Below are 19,140 nucleotides of genomic sequence, written 5' to 3'. Positions count from 1 at the left end.
TTTTTAGAAATCAGAACAATGTATCAGAGTCAGACTCAGGAAGAGTGTCAGACATGCCTTTCTTATGTTAGTTGAAGGCTGTTGTGAAAGGGGAGTTGGGAAAGAGCACAGGCTTCACACCTTGTTCGGTTTTAGGAAAGAATGCTTAGAGAAGGTGGAAAATAATTTAGAGACGGATTCCCTTTAAACTGTCTGTGCCTGTGTCCCTGTTGGAAGGCTTTGTGTGCTAGTGGCACACATGCCCCAGTTTGGAGACCACTGGCCCAAGGATATTGTGTAAGTTTCCCAGCATGACACCCCTGGTGGCCCCAGCGCCCTTTGCATCTCTTCTCCTGATGGACAATCCCTTGCCTAAGCACACACATACATACATTTGCACCACCAAGAGCTTTTCCAAGTACAGCTTGGGAGTGAGACTGGAGGAGGAACGATGTAGCTTTGGGGATTGAATTCCTGGGATAGTTTAATCTTTTTCAGAATTGATCCCCCCTCCTTTCCCGAATATACTGCAGCTGCTGCTGTGCACCTGCTCCTCTACCCTGTGAGACATCTTGAAGTCGTGAACTACTGTTTTTGGTGAGAATATATTATATTCTGTAGGTTTTTTGAAGCACAGTAAAAGGTTGAGAGTTACAGCCATAGAACATTCTTCTTTTGTAAAAACCTTTATTTCATGAATTCCTCATTCTATCCTCTTTGCCAGCAATCCACTCTCCCCTCCTTCTTCCACATGAACTCTTGGTGATGCTTCAAGTCCTGCTTCAGGTGTCACCTCCTTTTTAAAGACTTTCTTGCCTTTCTGAAATAATTTTTTTCTTGATGTACCCACATACTTAATTTATATTTCTGTCACATTTTATAAATTTTTATTTCTGTGTTGACTTTTCCATTAGGATGTATGTTCTTTCCAGGATAGTGATTCTGTCTTAATTTACCTTTGTATCCTCTTTGCCAAGGCCAGGCCTAGCACATAGTGAGTATGAAAGTGTTTGAACATGAAAAGGAGGAGGGGGAGATGGATGAAAAATAGGGTGAATTTGTAAATGAAAACCTATAAAGAGAGGACATCTATGTATTTTTTTATTAGTTAAATAATAAACTGTAAACTCTAATTTGTTTTTTCACCTCACTCTGTAGGTAGCACCTGGGTTTTTCTTAAGTCACCTGCCATTTTCTAAATAACAGCCTTATGTTCAAAGTCATGCTATGTTCTTTTTTTTCTTCTTCTTTTTTTTTTTGAAATGGAGTTTTGCTCTTGTTGCCCAGGATGGGGTTCAATGGTGTGATCTTGGCTCACCGCAACCTCCGCCTCCTAGGTTCAAGCGATTCTCCTGCTTCAGCTTCCTGAGTAGCTGGAATCACAGGCATGTGCCACCAGGCCCAGCTAATTTTGTATTTTTAGTAGAAACAGGGTTTCTCCATGTTGGTCAGGCTGGTCTCGAACTCCCGACCTCAGGTGATCCACCTGCCTCGGCCTCCCAAAGTGTCGGGATTATAGGCATGAGCTACTGCGCCCGGCGCTATGTTCATTTTTAAAAGAAAACAAGTCTGCTTAGCAAGATTTCACAGTCGTGAAGTACGTACAGATGATGTAGGTCATCTTGGTGAATTACGAATCAAGTCATTAGCTAAAACCTCTGGTGCTGATTATGTTGCTCTCCTGCTACAGATCTTTTTATGCCTCCCAAGGCGTGATGTGATGATACTATCATCAGCTCAGCATGCAGGACCCTTCCTCATGTTGTCATTTCTGCTTCATTCTTCCTCATTCTCTGATAGACCGTTACTTATATCAGAGACGTTTGAACCAGAGCAACTCCATCTTAAATAGGAACTGCATGAAATACAGCTGAAACCTACTGGGCTGCATTCGCAGGGGGTTAAGGTGTTCTAAGTCACAGGATGAGAAAGGAGGTCGGCACAAGATACACGTCATAAAGACTTTGCTGATAAAACAGCTTGCAGTAAAGAAGCCAGCTAAAAGCTACCAAAACCAAGATGGTGACGAGAGTGAGCTCTGGTCATCCTGACTGCTACATGCCCACCAGTGTCATGACAGTTTACAAATGCCATGGTGATGTCAGGAGGTTACTCTATATAGTCTAAAAAGGGGAGACATGAATAATACACCCCTAATTTAGCATATCATCAAGAAATAACCATTAAAATGGACAATCAGCAGCCTCAAGGGGCTATGGAGTAGCCATTCTTTTTTCTTTTACTTTAATTTGCTTCCACTCTATGGACTTTTGTTTGTTTGTCTCTTTTTTATTATTATACTTTAAGTTCTCAGGTACATGTGCAGAATGCGCAGGTTTGTTTCATAGGTATACACGTGCCATGGTGGTTTGCTGCACCCATCAACCTGTCATCTACATTACCTGTTTCTCCTAATGCTATCCCTCTGCTAGCTCCCCACCCCCCAACAGGCCCGGTGTGTGATGTTCCCCTCTGTGTGTCCATGTGTTCTCATTGTTCAACTCCCACTTATGAGTGAGAACATGCGGTGTTTGGTTTTCTGTTCTTATGTTACTTTGCTGAGAATGATGTTTTTCAGCTTCATCCATGTCCCTGCAAAGGACATTACTCATCCTTTTTTATGGCTGCATAGTATTCCATGGTATATATGTGCCACATTTTCTTTATTCAGTTTATCACTGATGGGCATTTGTGTTGGTTCCAAGTCTCTGCTATTGTGAACAGTGCTTCAATAAACATACGTATGCGTGTGTCTTTATAGTGGCATGATTTATAATCCTTTGGGTATATATTCAATAATGGGATTGCTGGGTCAAATGATATTTCTAGTTCTAGATCCTTGAGGAATCGCACACTGTCTTCCACAATGGTTGAACTAATTTGCACTCCCACCAACAGTGTAAAAGCATTCTTATTTCTCCACATCCTCCCCAGTATCTGTTGTTTCCTGATGTTTTAATGACTGCCATTCTAACTGGCATGAGATGGTATCTCATTGTGGTTTTGATTTGCATTTCTCTAATGAACAGTGATGATGGGCTTTTTTTCATATGCTTGTTGGATGCATAAACGTCTTCTTTTGAGATGTATCCGTTCATATCCTTTGTCCACTTTTTGATGAGGTTGTTTTTTTCTTGTAAATTCGTTTAAGTTTTTTGTAGATTCTGGATATTAGCCCTTTGTCAGATGGATAGATAGCAAAAATTTTCTCCCATTCTGTAGCTTGCCTCTTCACTCTAATGATAGTTTCTTTTGCTGTGCAGGAGCTCTTTAGTTTAATTAGATCCCATTTGTCTATTTCAGCTTTTGTTGCCATTGCTTTTGATATTTTAGTCATTAAATCTTTGCCCATGCCTATGTCCTGAATGGTATTGCCTAGGTTTTCTTCTAGGGTTTTTATGGTTTTAGGTCTTATGTTTAAGTCTTTAATCCATCTTGAGTTCATTTTTGTATAAGGTATAAGGAAGGGATCCCGTTTCAGCTTTCTGCATATGGCTAGCCAGTTTTCCCAACATCCTTTATTAAATAGGGAATCCTTCCCCCATTGCTTGTTTCTGTCAGATTTGTCAAAGATCAGATGGTTGTAGATGTGTGGTGTTATTTCTGAGGCCTCTGTTTTGTTCCATTGGTCTGCATCTCTGTTTTGGTACCAATACCATGCTGTTTTGGTTACTGTAGCCTTGTAGTTTAGTTTGAAGTCAGGTAGCATGATGCCTCCAGCTTTGTTTGCTTTGCTTAGGATTGATTTGGCAATGTGGGCTCTTTTTTGGTTCCATATGAAATTTAAAGTACTTTTTTTCCAGTTCTGTGAAGTAAGTCAATGGTAGCTTGATGGGGACATCATTGAAACTGTAAATTACTTTGGGCCGCAGGATGGCCATTTTCACAATGTTGATTCTTCCTATCAATGAGCATGGAATGTTCTTCCATTTGTTTGTGTCATCTCTTATTTCCTTGAGCAGTGGTTTGTAGTTTTCTTTGAAGAGGCCCTTCACATCTCTTGTAAGTTGTATTCCTAGGCATTTTATTCTCTTTGTAGCAGTTGTGAATGGGAGTTCACTCATGATTTGGCTCTCTGGTATTGGTGTATAGGAATGCTTGTGATTTTTGCACATTGATTTTGTATCCTGAGACTTTGCTGAAGTTGCTTATCAGCTTAAGGAGATTTTGAGCTGAAACGGTGGGGTTTTCTAAATATACAATCATATCATCTGCAAACAGAGACAATTTCACTTCCTCTTATCCAAATTGAATACCCTTTATTTCTTTCTCTTGCCTAATTGCCCTGGCCAGAACTTCCAACACTATATTGAATAGGAGTGGTGAGAGACGGCGTCCTTGTCTTGTGCCAGTTTTCAAAGGGAATGCTTCCAGTTTTTGCCCATTCAGTATGATATTGGCTGTGGGTTTGTCCTAAATGCCTCTTATTACTTTGAGATACGTTCCATCAGTACCTAGTTTATTGAGAGTTTTTAGCATGAAGGACTGTTGAATTTTGTCTAAAGCCTTTTCTGCGTCTGTTGAGATAATCCTGTGGTTTTGACTCTCTGTGGCCTGCAAAGCCTAACATATTTACTGTCCGCCCTTTATGCCACTCCATGTCTAAACTGAAGTGCTCTAGTATCATGAACCCTCCTGCTTACGGGCTTCCTCAAGTGCACTTTTAGTATTCTCTTTTTAAACACTGTCATCCATCCATCTATCCATCCATCCATCCATCCATCCTTCCGTTCAACAGAGAGGCATTTGTTATATATGAGCCACAATTCTGGTCTTTGGGAATGTAGCAGTGACAAGCAATAAGCAATAGAAGCCCAGTGTGTCAGTTAGGAGGAAAAATACTACAGGGCCAGGAGAAAGAGGTGGAGAGAGTGCCAGGTTTCATGCAGTGGTCAGGGAAGGCCACTCTGATAAGGTGACATTTTTGTCAAGTCCCAAGAGAAGTAGGTTGAGTCATGAGAGTGCCTGGGAGAATATTCCAAGTAGAGACTGACGATTGTGAAGACTCTGTGGGGGCTGCAAGGGTGTCAGGGTGTTTTAAGTGGCCTGAGAGTGTGAAGGCAGGGAAGGGACAGGATGAGAGAGGCAGGGTGAGGGGAAGAGCCGATCACATGGGGCCTGATAGGGTATGAAAGACTGGCTTTTATTCTTAGTGAGTTGGGAAGACATTAGACGGATGTGAGCAGAGGCGTGACTGGAGCAGATGTGTGTTTTTAAGATACCACCATGCTGCTGGGTAGTGCTGGAGTCACAAAGCAACCCCAGAGTCACAGTAGCCTAGCACAACAGACGCCTCCCTCAGGGTCCATACCCACTTGGAGTCTCCTCAAGTACCTTGTCAGGAGAAGGAGTGGGACTGGAAAATCGGGTGTGATTGCCTTAGCCAGAGTTATACATGACACTTCTCACACTTTTCATGGGCCCACCTAGCCCTACAACCTTGTCTTACTACAAGGGGGTTGAGAAGCATAGAGAAGCAGATGAGATGTGTGGTAGGAACCACTGTCTGTTACTGCCCACCCTTTTATTCACCAAGCCTTCTTTCCACCACAGAATGCACTCTGCTTCTCCACTAGAGGAAACCACCCAGGGTCCTAGTCACTCCAGGGAGCCCAAAGTTGGCATAATTCACAGTAGGCTGTGCATCAGGTCCAGTTGTGATCCAGACTATGAACCAATGGGACAAATCCTCTGCCCTGCTTCCCCCGCACCCATCTCGACACCAACTTACGTGGTGAAACAGCGACAAGATAATTGCATTAAGCACTCACCTTGGAAAGGGAGTCAATAAGAGATACTTGGCAGACACTACTGTGAGGCAGCTTTAAAAATCTGCTATACAGACATTACGAGGGCTTCTCTACTGTGGAGTAGGTAAGGGGCCTTAATTAGGCCTTAATTCTGCTTTCTAGGAGCAACCTTGTTGTCGTTTGTTCTCCATGACCCAGTTTCTTCCCTGCAGGGAAGTCCTCTCCACTTCCTTCCTGGGCCACAGGAGGAGTGGATGTTGGAGGTCTATATCCTCAAGGTTGAAGGCGCAAGTGTTAAGTTTTAAATGAGGAGTGGATGTTGGAGGTCTATATCCTCAAGGTTGAAGGCGCAAGTGTTAAGTTTTAAATGCCTGTGACTACAGGCATTTTCAGTCCAGGTTTGTGGTTTCTTGGGCAGTATCACTATCTCAGAAATTTAATAGGCTTCTTACTTATTTGATTTCTCTTAGTGTCATGTGCCCATAGCCACATCTACAGGGTCTTTTTGTTTGTTTTGAAATACTGTTCTATATATCTCTGATGTATCACCCCCATACATTCTCTCTCCACTTAAAGGGGGCTAGCTTAAAGCTCTCAGGTTTCTGTTTAAGAACGACATCATTAATTGGATGTCTGCCCTGAGTCATTTTGTCCAATTGAAAGAATTTACGGAGTGTCACGCCCTTGGTTTATCTCTTCCCTGAAGCATTTTAATCTTCTAAAGGTTTTACTTGGCATTTGTTATATAAGGATTTCTCCATCTTATCTCTTACTCGTGGGGTCTAGAATTAGTAAGTTGGTTTTTGTTTTTGTTTTCTTTTTAACCCAGCATGGCCCTGAACTTCTGTTTATTCTGTTTCACTCCTGCTTCCGATCTGGATGGCACTTCTTTTAATACCCACAGCATCATATAGCATCCAACACGTTTCTGGTGTTCCATTTCCCAGCCTCTTTAGATCCCCAAGTTCATTAGGGGTATGATCTGCTCCCCAAGCTACCACAGATAATAGTTTTAAGTATTTTTTATAGCATGTCATAGATGATGGTGTTTTTCTAATCTTTTTTATTTTTTTTTCAATGCCTGATATCTAATAACCAAAGCCACATATTGCCTCACTGTTGGTACCTGATGTATGTCAGAAAAAGCTAAGGTGTGTCGTGGCTTTTGGTAGATAGTCCCTCATGCACCTAATCCAATAAAAGACTACAAAGGGGCCACTACCACAAAGTCACTTAAGGATCCTGACTGATGGAAGCCCCATCATTGTGTATTGGCACCATCTGGGCCCCACGTTCTCCTCAATTGTTATGGCTAAAAAAGGGAAACTGGGCTGAGCACGGTGGCTCACGCCTGTAATCCCAGCTCTTTGGGAGACGAGACAGGCAGATCACGAGGTCAGGAGATTGAGACCATCCTGGCTAACTTGGTGAAACCCCGTCTCTACTAAAAATACAAAAAAATTAGCCGGGTGTGGTGGCGGGCGCCTGTAGTCCCAGCTACTCGGGAGGCTGAGGCAGCAGAATGGTGTGAACCTGGGAGATGGAGCTTGCAGTGAGTCAAGATCGCACCACTGCACTCCAGCCTGGGCAATGAGTGAGACTCCATCTCAAAAAAAAAAAAAAAGGGAAACTGGAAACTGGATAGTGATCCATCTGGTTTTTTAATTGCCTGGCTCAGAAATGGTATATGTCACTTCTGCTCAGATTTCATTGGCTGGAACACAGCTCATCCTAATTACAAGGAAATTGACAAATGCAGTGGAAGAGATGGAATGCTTGTGTTTGCACACTGGGAGACAAGGTAGAACCGTTGCAGTGCTCTTTATGAGAGATGATGGTGCCTGGGAACTGAGTGGTGGCAGTGAAGGTGGTGGGAAGTGGTTAGAGCCCAGATATATTTTGAAGCTTGACCAAGAAGATTTGTTGATGCCATCGATGATTCCTCAGTCCCTGCGCCCTCTTCTCACTATATTATCTTCCATTATATATGTGGTTTCTTTGTAAGCCTGCTTCATGTTTTTATCTCATTTTTTATAGGTCTTGGAAAGTAGATGTTTAGTACCTATTTATTAAGTGATGAAACAGTTTAGCCACTTATCTTTATTTCACAAAATCCATTATTATTTTTCATAGCAATTACAATTGCTGCAGGAAACAGTTAAAAGTATAATCTTGGTTGGATATTATAGTAATGATATACATGAATGACATGTTAATGCTGTGGGCTTGAGAAAAGAGTGTTAAGAATAATGGTACCATGGGGCCACTAGATACAACAAAGAAAGAAATTGCCATTTTTTTTACTCTGGTACATTTTTTTTCCAATCATTTCTTTCTTTTACTTCTGTTCCTTCCATTATAGAACAGTTTAAAGAAAATAAATCTACTAGATGTAAATTCAGTGTTAAACATAATATTTTTTAATCATACCCTGGAGTCTTTCAGCAATGAACCTGTTTTTACAAAGTAGAGTAATAAAAAGCTTGAATTAAGTAAAACGCCTAGTCAAATAAAACACCTTACATATTTTTAATCATAATATCATTCTGCTTCTTAGAGGTTCTAGCTAGCTCAGGAAAATTAACTTAGGATTGCATTTATTTGCACTCTGCCTTGCTCAGTGTCAGGTTATATAGTTATTTTGAAATGTTTAGTTCTCTTGAAGGATTATTTTAAATAGAAAAAGAAAATTTTCTAATGACACTGTAGAGATGAAGTCAAACAATTTAAACTCTTGAAAAAGTTGCACCTGTCTCTCATAACCTACGGCAAGTTTTCTGAAAGCATAGACTTCTGTGTGAGGGCTAGACTCAGTAATGCTGAGGAGACAGTTGATACGTACAAAGTAGGTGGGTTATACACTAGGATCTTGGAGCAGAGGACTTGCCAGTGGAATGCTTGTAGAGGCTAGGTTGACTCTGGATGTCTCGGTAATGAAACATAACTAGAAATTTGCCTTGCGAAAAAGAGGGAAAGGAACATTTTATTGAGACAAGACGGCAAGTAAGAGCACCAGGTAATGACAAAGAGTCAGTGTGGCTGTAGCTTTGGGTTCGGGTTACAATTATACCATGAAGCCAGAGGCTTAGCTAGGGACCAGTTTGTGAAAGTTCTTGAATTCCGTGCTAAGAAATTTGGGGAACTTATTTAAAAAAATATTTTTCTAAAAGGGAATTATATGACAGATTTATTAGGAAGATGATAAACTAACAGTGGGGAGGATGGCATATGTATTTTATCCATTGGTCAAATTAAATGTCAGCATCTGTTTACTGAGTACTTACTATGGGCAAGGCACTGTGCTGACTGTTTTATGTATTGTCTTAAGTTCTTAAAATTGTGCAGCAGGGGTCTTTTTTTTTCATTTTGTAGATAAGGAAACTAAGGCTTCAAGCACTTTGTCAAGTTTCCTAAAGTCATACCAGTAGTAAATAGTAAACACACGTTTTCTGAATGTATTGTTCTTCCTGCTTACCATATTTTCATTCCAGGGTTGGTTGACAAAGGCTAGTCAAGACTTGGACAACAGTCATCTCATCTGGACCTCTTTAAGGGGATAGGGACCCATCGTTTCATCCAGGACCCTACTTCCTACACATGTTAATTAGCTGCCTGTCCCTATTCTATAGCCAGTCTATTTCTGAAACTCTTCCATATCACACATAGGCTAGGAAGAGTGTATACATTTGGCTAGCTGATATAGCCAAGTAATTTCTGAAATGTAGATTTCTTGGAGAAACAAATATGAATATAAAAAAGATTTACTCTACTATAAATTTTAACTCTTATTCAGCCTTGATTTTGTCATTCAGCATTCAACCAGCGTATGCACTCTATAATAAACTCAGTGAGGAGTTTGTGAGGATGCAGAAATCATTGAGTGGACGCTGTGTGATGCAAGGTGACAGGGAGCACCAACTTGGTACAAGTGATCTGGATTCTAGTTTTTACTCTTCTCATTCACACAATGACCCCTAACATACCACTGAGCCTCCTGGAGCTGTATCTTCGTCTACATGTATGAAGGGATGTTGAACAAAACATCCCTGTGTTTTGTTCTACATGTTGAACAAAACACAGATCTAGTATTTTGTATTTCTAAATCACAGGGAGGAGTTCACAGTTTATTTGTGGGATAACACAGTAACATAATTAATACTTGTCAGTCAATGGTGGGCTCTGATTTTTTTAATGGCTTAGAGCCAGAAATATGTTAAGAAGTAGGGACTACGGAACTTGTTTGAAAGCTGCATTTGCAATGCATTTCCAATTTCATTGGAAATAGTACTTTCCTAAAGATCCCTTTTATCAATATTTGTATAGGATTAGGAAAATATCCCCTGTCAGCATTTTAAAGTCATAACTCTGTTGAGTAACTTGGAGTAACTTGGAGGGAGCTAGTAGGAAAGGAAGGGTCTGGGGGCAGCTTACCTCCTGTTGTGGTCACTCATGCCATGTATTTCAGCCTAGTCCTACTTTTTAGAATGACCAGACATTTACAATGACTGCTTTTAGGAAATAGAAAAAAAAAAAAAAAGAGATTCTGTCATAGGAGTCTTTATCTCTTTTTATTAAAACAAAAAAATCAACACATCTTTTTGAGGATATAGTAAAAATGTACTTGAGTAGCTGACAGAAGACTACAGTCCAGGATCCAAAGCAGCACAAATCAGTGAGGCCTGAGGAGGCGCCAGGATATCTCAGAGGCGTCTGCTTCCTCCATCAACAAAGCACAAAGTTTAGACTTAGTTTTGTATTTTTGAGGGTCAGAGCTTAATATTTTAATATTAGAAAAATATAACTCCTGCACATTCTTGAGGATAAATGAGTTTAGTATTTTATTAATTAGAAACATATAGCTCTCATATATCTACCACAGTATACAGGAGTCTGATGCATGTCACTGAATAAATGGGTGAAAACAATGCTATGGAAACTTTGGAAAGAAGGAAAGAAAAAAAATAGCTCATAATCCTAACACTTTAATAATATATATGCGCATATGTCTGAATACATATTTAATATATTTTTATATATACATATACTTTATATGCATGTACAGGTTGAATTTCCTGAATCTAGGAATCTGAAATGCTCCAATATCTGAAACTTTTTGAGTGCCAACATGATGCTCAAAGGAAATGCTCATTGGAGCATTTTGGATTTCAGCCTTTTGAATTAGGAATGCTAAATTAGCAAGTATTCCAAAATCAAAAAAAAAAAAATCTGAAATCTAAAATATTTCTGGTTCCAAACATTTCAGATAAGGGGTACTCAACCTGTATGTGTGTGTGTGTGTGTGTGTGTGTGTGTGTGTGTGTATGTAAAATAGAAAATATATAAAATATATATATATTGTATATGCAGATATAGTTTGAAGTTTAATGTAAACATTATCTAGAAAGTTTTATATTCTGATTTCTAAGATTTAACATTCTATGACAAACATACTCCAAAATGTTTGGATAATGTTTTTATAATTCTAATTTTAATGGCTACATAACATTCCAGCCCGTTATTTATTATAAGCTAGTTATCATTTCTTCTATCAATTAGATTACTTTTGAGGTTATGTTAATAGTCTTATTCTAGTTAAAAATCTTTATACCTGTATTTATTTTCTTCTTTTGAATTTTTTTCTTACAATAAGTGATCAGAACTGGGAATGTGGTTGTAGAAATGGCTCCTTGTTTTTGCACTGTAACCAGCAGTCAGTGTGAATACTAGTTTCATCACTTTACTGCTTTGGATATTAACATTTTTAAAAATCTTAATTACTAGTTTGATAATGCAAATGGCACCTCACTTTTTGTTTTCTTCACAGAAGAAAAACTAGTATAATAAGTGCTATTTATTGGTTAAAATCATATATACAAAAATTTCACTATTGTTTTAACTCATTAACATTTGCTGAATATGCAAGATGTAATAATGCAAGGTTTTATTGCTTTGGATATTAACATTTTTAAAAATCTTAATTACTAGTTTGATAATGCAAATGGCACCTCACTTCTTGTTCTCTTCACAGAAGAAAAACTGGTATAACAAGTGCTGTTTATTGGTTCAAATCATATATACAAAAATTTCACTATTGTTTTAACTCATTAACATTTGCTGAATATGCAAGATGTAATAATGCAGGGTTCTTTTGTCTCACTATTATTTAATTCTTTTTTTAAGCTGTCTGTGGAAGCCCGTAAAGAGATGACTAGAAAGGCTATTAAGACAGTCAAACATTTTATTGAGAAGCCAAGGAAAAGAAACTCAGAAGATGAAACTCAAGAAGCTAAGGATTCTAAAGTTACCTATGCAGATGCTTTGAATCATCTGGAGAAATCACTTGCCCACCTGGAAACCCTGAGCCACAGCTTCATCCTTTCTCTGAAGAATAGTGAGCAGGTAAAGAAATGGGAACTTCTATATGCTCACTCTCTATCAGTATACTATTTCTTTTTTCCTTTAAAGTTACGTTAGTTGTTTTGACAGGGTTTTCAGACTTGCAGATATCCTTGAAAATGGTCCTCAAGCCTTTATTGGTTGACCTCTTCATTATCACTTGATTGACAATTCAGTTTCCACTTCTTTCAAAATGATGTTGAGCCACTTGGCACAGTTGGTATGGGGCAATAGAAGAAGTGGGTGAGAAGGGTGGAAGTGGAGACAGCAGCAGGAGTTGAACACTGGATAGTGGCCTGGGGTCGGGGGAGTGGTCTCTAAAATTAAGAAATGAGAAGACAGTGGTGCTCAGACTTGACTTCTACCTGTTAGAATTTTTTAAAAAAATAAAAATAGGCTGGGCGCGGTGGCTCATGCTGTAATCCCAGCGCTTTGGGAGGCCAAGGCAGGCGGATCACAAGGTCCAGGAGATTGAGACCAGCCTGACCAACATGGTGAAACCCCGTCTCTACTAAAAACACAAACATTAGCCAGGCGTGGTGGCATGCACCTGTAATCCCAGCTACTCAGGAGGCTGAGGCAGGAGAATCGCTTGAACCTGGGAGGCGGAGGTTGCGGTGAGCCGAGATTGCCCCGCTGCACTCCAGCCTGGGCGGCAGAGTGAGACTCTATCTCAAATAAATAAATGAATATATATATAAATACATAAATAAAAATTTTGATTTTGTTTTCCCTTCTAATTTTCAGAAAAAAATCAGAAATAGCTTCTTATGTTTACCCTGTTTTTTTTTTGTTGTTAAATGTATACCCTTATCCTGTTTTTATGTTGCATGTTTCCAACGTAAAATATAATTTCATTATTGAGAGGAGTTTTTTTACTACTAAAATTGTTACTAGTTGGCTTCTAGTTTCTTGGTGTCTCAAAAACAACATCATGAAGTTGGGGTCCCCTACCTGTAATGAGGTTTGAAGACCCAGGTGTTAGGACTATACAATGAAACCCGAAGCTCTCTGAGGCCCTTAGAGATTTTGTTCTGTATTTTAACAATTGTGGGAATTGGGATAATTTTTTCTATAACTGGAAAGTTGATAAATCAATAAATAAATGGTTTCCATATAAGTGAAAACAGTGCTTATATATATGAACAATATTCTATTTGCCCTTTAATACTATGGTAAATGAACCTTATAAGTGGCCACTAACCTCCTCTTTCATTTTTCTTAAGCCTTACACATTTATTGAATTGTATTCTTGCCTTGTAGAATGACTAGAAAGATCAGTCAGTGGAAAGTTCAGATAATGAGCAAATGGGAGACTTCAAAATTTGTACAAGACATAAATGCAAAGCCCTCATTGAAAAGATAGTGGGAAGAACTTAAAAGTTTGAATGAAATTTTATTCCGTTTTGTATTTTGGAGTTCCTATTTTTCTGTCTAATGAATAATGTTAAATAATGGTATGAACAGTATAGAAGCCTTTGCAGGGAACAAATTGGCTTTACCAATCTTGGTTTTATCCTACTGACATTTTCAGTACTACAGTTCATAATTATGAGAACTAGAGTAAAATTACAATCTTCAGGGAAAAGTGGTTTATACTTACTATAAATTTTTAAAGTACTCATTTTTAAATAAACACATTTAAAATTATTTTTAAATTTATATTATTTTTTAATATATTATATTAAAACCCAGAGAATTGGCATGACTCTCTTTGGAACAAGTATTACCTTTTTTTTTTTTTTTTTGACAAGGTCTCACTCTGTTGCTCAGGCTCACTCCCTGCAGCCTCTACCTCCTGGGCTCAAGCAATCCTCCCACCTCAGCCTCCTGAGTAGCTGGGACTACAGGTGTGTGCTACCACACCCAACTAATTTTTTGCATTTTTTGTAGGGACAGAGTTTCGCATGTTGCCCAGGCTGGTCTCAAAGTCCTGGGCTCAAGCTGTTTGCCCACCTTGGCCTTCCAGGTCTGAGCCACTTCACCCAGCCACAAGTATTGTCTTCCAATACCTAGAATAGTTAATTGGGGGATTTAAGGGGATTATTGATAAAAAAACATGTTTGTTTCATCTAAGATGTGATGTAAACGTACCATATAGCTACTTATGAGTGCCATTCAGTCAGACTCTGGATGGTCCATAATAGGAAACTCTTGAGGTTCCTAAATTAGATATTAGTTAATTTTATTAAGGCACCATGTATAGCAAAAACTGGAAATAACCTTCAACCCCATGCATTTATCCCTTTTATAGTTCAGACCTTCATTTTAACATCCTTAATTATATACCCAGTACAAAAAAATCTTATATCCTCACGAAGGTTAATTTAAACAAAGTTAAAGGCTTTCGTCCCACAGAGCCTCAGTTCCCTCTCCTCTTAGGTGAGGTTACTAGGAATTGCCCTGCTTAACTCATAGGGATTTTTCTGAAATAGAGAATTTCACAGCGGGCAGAACAGTAAAATGAAACTTCATGTGCCCAACTCCCAGCTTCAACAATTATCAAACCATGCCCCCTCTTAATGCATACTGCTGCCTTCCCTTCCCTTGCTCTTGTGGATTGTGAAGCAAATCTCAGTCATCTTCTCATTTTATTCATAAATACCTCCCTATCTATCTCTAAAAGATACTTTAAAATAACCACTATAACATGATCACTAGCAAAGAAATTAATAGACATTCTTTAATATCATCAAATATTCAGTTAATATTCAGATTTTTCTCATGGTTGGTTTCAAAGACTAAACAGTATATTCAGGATTACAAGGGAAACAATAAAGAATCTGGAAACAGTTATCATCGTTAAGTGACTGTATTTGGTATGCCAAAAAACAATAGCTTGCCTCTTATTTCTTAAATTATTTGTTACAACATTGGAGAGGCAGGCAGTGTGGCCTAGGGCAGGGGAGTAGACTTGGGATCTAATCTTAGCTCTGCTAATTGGTAGCCATGTGACTTTCGTCATGTTACTCAATCTCCTTGGTCTTTAGTTTCCTTTTTGATAACATGGAGCTAATTTAAAAATACTTGCAGGGTTTTTACAAGTATTAATTTAGATACCATATGTATAATACCTGGGATTACATAGTTGTAGTTCAATAGATTATTATGTGGTTGTAGCGCATTAGTGATAATAATAATAGAAAAGCTCATACTTACTGAGCATTACTTTATTTCCGAAGTGCTAAAGAACTGATTTTTATATTATCTCAGTTAATGTTCCAACACCCTCTATTCACACGACCCTATTTTCCTCATCCTCATTTTACAGATGTTGAAATTTGAGATCACAAAGGCCCACTAACTAATAAATGGTAAAGCCAGAATTTGCACTCAAATGTGGGTGATCCTTGAGCCTAAGCTTTTAATAACTAATACATGCGCTTTGGTATGGTGTTGCTCCTTGTCATGTATTTGGTTCCAGGATCTAAATATGTTTCACTTTGTGCATGTAGATACATTTAATTTCTGTTTAAGTGTTGATTACCATGTCTTTACAGGAAACACTGCGAAAATACAGTCACCTCTATGATCTGTCCCGATCAGAAAAAGAGAAACTTCATGATGAAGCCGTGGCTATTTGTTTAGATGGTCAGCCTCTAGCAATGATTCAGCAGCTGCTAGAGGTGGCAGTTGGCCCTCTTGACATCTCACCCAAGGATATAGTGCAGAGTGCAATCATGAAAATAATTTCTGCATTGAGGTAAGCTACAAAGTGATCATTGTGGAAAAACTAGGGTGACACTTTGTCAGTGATGGTGCTAAGCTATCATCCTGTATGTAAAAGCATTTTATAAGTTTTGAAGGACTTTACAAAAGTGAGAGATTATTTTTAGAGTTCTCATAGTCTTATGTCTTCAGAATGGAGACCATGAAAATGGTTCATTGTTGGTACTGTGTATAACATCTTAAGCTATGTAATTTCTGGTTGGACCCCGTTTTACAATGTTTTCTTGAAATAAGGGAAAGGCCAAAATGGCATTTGACACAGGTAAGTAAGTTTCAGACTATCCTGTGACTTCAATATGGTTTTTCAGATCTTAACCATTTCTAATTCCCATTCTTTGTAGTAGTAGGAAAATGGTTCCCAGAAGGTTCTTTTGAAAAACACAAGACAAGGTTAATCATACACTGATGAAGTTAGACATCTGTAAAGTGTCTTTAGACATTATTTACCTGCAATTAATGGCACAAAACCGACAATTGAGAAATTCTTGCTTTGTGTCGACATGCGGGTGCCTTTGTAGGAATGCATCCAAGAGGATTAGAAAAGAGGCAAAAGTGAAGCTAAGAAAATAATGAGGCATCAAGTACTTTCTGTGAATAATGCAATTAGGCTAAAAGATTTAGTTATGTTTAATTTATTCTCCTTTTAAGCATTCTTTTTAATTCTGTATTTCTCTTGAGGAACTTTTTGATTAAATGCATGTCAGTTTTCTGCAGCTGAACTGAAATCAAATGAGCCTTTATCAGTTTAATTACCGCAGCCTCATACAGTTTTTACCTTAATGCTCTGAGGTATCCATTAATTTTATGTATAGGGATATATATAGAATTTCATAACTTTTTTTTAGAAGAACAAATTTCAAATTAATAAAGCTTAGTTTTATTGTTTGCTTATTAGGATTTTTTGATGTTGGTTGTATGAACCAATGTCCTCTTTCAAATGATGACAGATATTTGTTGGCCACATTTTGTACCTTTTGGTTTATGGTTATCTTTTTTTTATTTCTTAAACCAAGTTTTAGATGAAGCTCACAAAAATACGCATTTTGAAAAATTAGTGTTTTGATGAATTTAGTTTATTTCTTAAAATTGCCCATTTTCATGAATAATTAAAATATGATAGAATAGTTTTGTGTTTATAAATTTTTGACATAAATTATACTTCTCTTTTTCTGCATCCAATTCTACCACTACAGATTTGGTTCTGATCCAATAAATGGTATACTTGGCACACAGAAGACATTCAATAAATGTTAATTAAATCTTGCAGCAATAGAAGGAAAAGAGAACTTAAGGAATTCAGCTACTTCTGTTTCTAAGGAAAATAAATTTTTATTGACAATGTTCATGACATTTACCTTTTAGGAAGTTAATAAAATGTAGTAGACACGAAATAACAAAGACATGAAAGGAACCGAATCTAACAGTTGATTTATATCATTAAATTATTAGAAAAACTCATTGAAAATATATTTTTCCTCTGTTGCATTTTGAGGATTCACTAGAGTTCTACACATAACATCTGTAAAATGGGCATAATAATAGTACTTGTCTCATAGGATGTTGCGTTTAATAGTGGCAGAATATATGTGAACTGTTTATCATTGCCTGGTACTTATTAGTAGCAAGTAAATATTAGTGCTTTCTTTTAAAAAAAAAAACTTCAACTGGAGGATGTAAATCATTATTACTTTTAATGCTGAAAGTAGCTCATACAGTTGATGTTCAATGAATGTTTTTCAAATGACACAGTGCGAGTAGATTGTGTTATTCTCTTGATAGGAAAACATGCATATATTAGACTGAGCCCCTTAAGGGCAGAAAATGTTTCATTAGCACCTAGTGTAGGGCTTGGTACATTTGTAGATACCACATAGCACAAATGACTATGGGGAGGTAGTATACCATGCCAAAATTCAACCAGGTTCATTTAAGCGTGTGAATACCAAGTTTATTTCTGAGACTGGAGTGATCCTTTTCTGAATCAGTTTCTCTCTCTTTTCACAGTGGTGGCAGTGCTGACCTTGGTGGGCCAAGGGACCCACTGAAGGTCCTGGAAGATGTTGTTGCAGCTGTCCACGCCAGTATGGACAAGGGGTAAGACTAGAACAGTATGTGCATCTTCATTAACTGGCTTTCCTCAGAGTATTAGAATTGCCGTTAGTATCCATATATATGAGGCTTCCAAGACTAAGCCACATTTTTAGGTGTTTTCTGAAAGAAGAACCGAGGACCTGCGGCTCAGTTCTTCCTCAGAAGAACTGGGAAAGGAATGGCTCTGCACCTGGAGACTTGGTGTTCTTAGCTCTGTGCTGACCCCACCAGCTCTAGGTCCTGCTTGCCATGGAGAGCATTATTTTCTCTTGCCTCCTTCACAGCCATTAGAGATAATAATCATCATAATCATTCTGTCAGGGCAGAAACTGCTCTGAGCTTCCTACAAGATAAGGGATTCTCGTCTCCAACACATTAACTGTATTGATTAAGTATGGAAATTCCTAGGGTGAGTATATATGTTCTTTAAAAAAAAAAAAAAAAAAACTTTGCATAAATTAAAGTCTGCCTTGTTTTAGGACTCAAAGTATACAGGCTTTATAAGCCTAGAAAGATGTATAGATCTCTGATGCTATTTTTAGAAAGAATTTTTCATTCAGATACAATGATATTGATAAGAAAAAGAGCAGCCACAAATGAACGGTTATGCATGTCCTTGAAATTCACAAAGGTCTTTACAATGCCTAATATCCATGTCAGCTGTATAAGACCTCTCCCCAATTTTCTTTCTTTAATTGAAAATGTGATCGAATATAATGAAGACAGGTTTCAGAAAACTCCCCATAGTTCCATTTGATAACATTTTTATTTGCATGTTACCTACCAGTTATTGTTCAGGTACAGATATCTTTCTATATAGTTTCAATTTAAATGTATAAGCTTTTGTATTCTCTTATTTATTTGCTATTGTAAGACTTTCCATTGATCTTTGTAGATTTAATGATTATTGTGATTATTATTTCTAATGGCTGGATATGTTGTTGCCATTTTCAGAGGAGGACCTAAAAGAAAAGCTCAGAGAGAGGAGTTGACTTGCCCAGAGTTATAGAGCTGGGAAATAGAACCCGGATTCCACCCTGGCTCTAAATGATAATGAAGTACTCAGATGCCGATGCTTTCATAGTCTATTTCCCTGCGTTGCTTTGTGCGCAAGGTTTGAGTGACAGAAAACAGAATGAGCTATGTAGGTGAAGATGGAAAAACATTGCAAGCAGGGGCTTCTACTTGCTGTGCT

General features: G+C 38.1%; 1 protein-coding gene across 2 annotated transcripts in view; it reads left to right on the top strand.

Moving 5' to 3' along the window:
• NBAS (NBAS subunit of NRZ tethering complex) overlaps positions 1-19,140 on the top strand; it is a 414,675-nt gene that overhangs the window by 335,229 nt on the left and 60,306 nt on the right. For both annotated transcript variants that reach the window (XM_038006212.2, XM_038006211.2), the window contains exons 45-47: positions 11,910-12,128; positions 15,626-15,828; positions 17,859-17,948. In XM_038006212.2, the coding sequence (XP_037862140.2) occupies positions 11,910-12,128; positions 15,626-15,828; positions 17,859-17,948 (512 nt within the window). The remainder of the gene's footprint in view (positions 1-11,909; positions 12,129-15,625; positions 15,829-17,858; positions 17,949-19,140) is intronic.

Source organism: Chlorocebus sabaeus, chromosome 14 (assembly GCF_047675955.1).
Source record: "Chlorocebus sabaeus isolate Y175 chromosome 14, mChlSab1.0.hap1, whole genome shotgun sequence".
Taxonomy (NCBI): domain Eukaryota; kingdom Metazoa; phylum Chordata; class Mammalia; order Primates; family Cercopithecidae; genus Chlorocebus; species Chlorocebus sabaeus.
The sequence above is the reverse complement of the archived record's forward strand: the minus strand, read 5'-3'. Positions and strand labels throughout refer to the sequence as shown.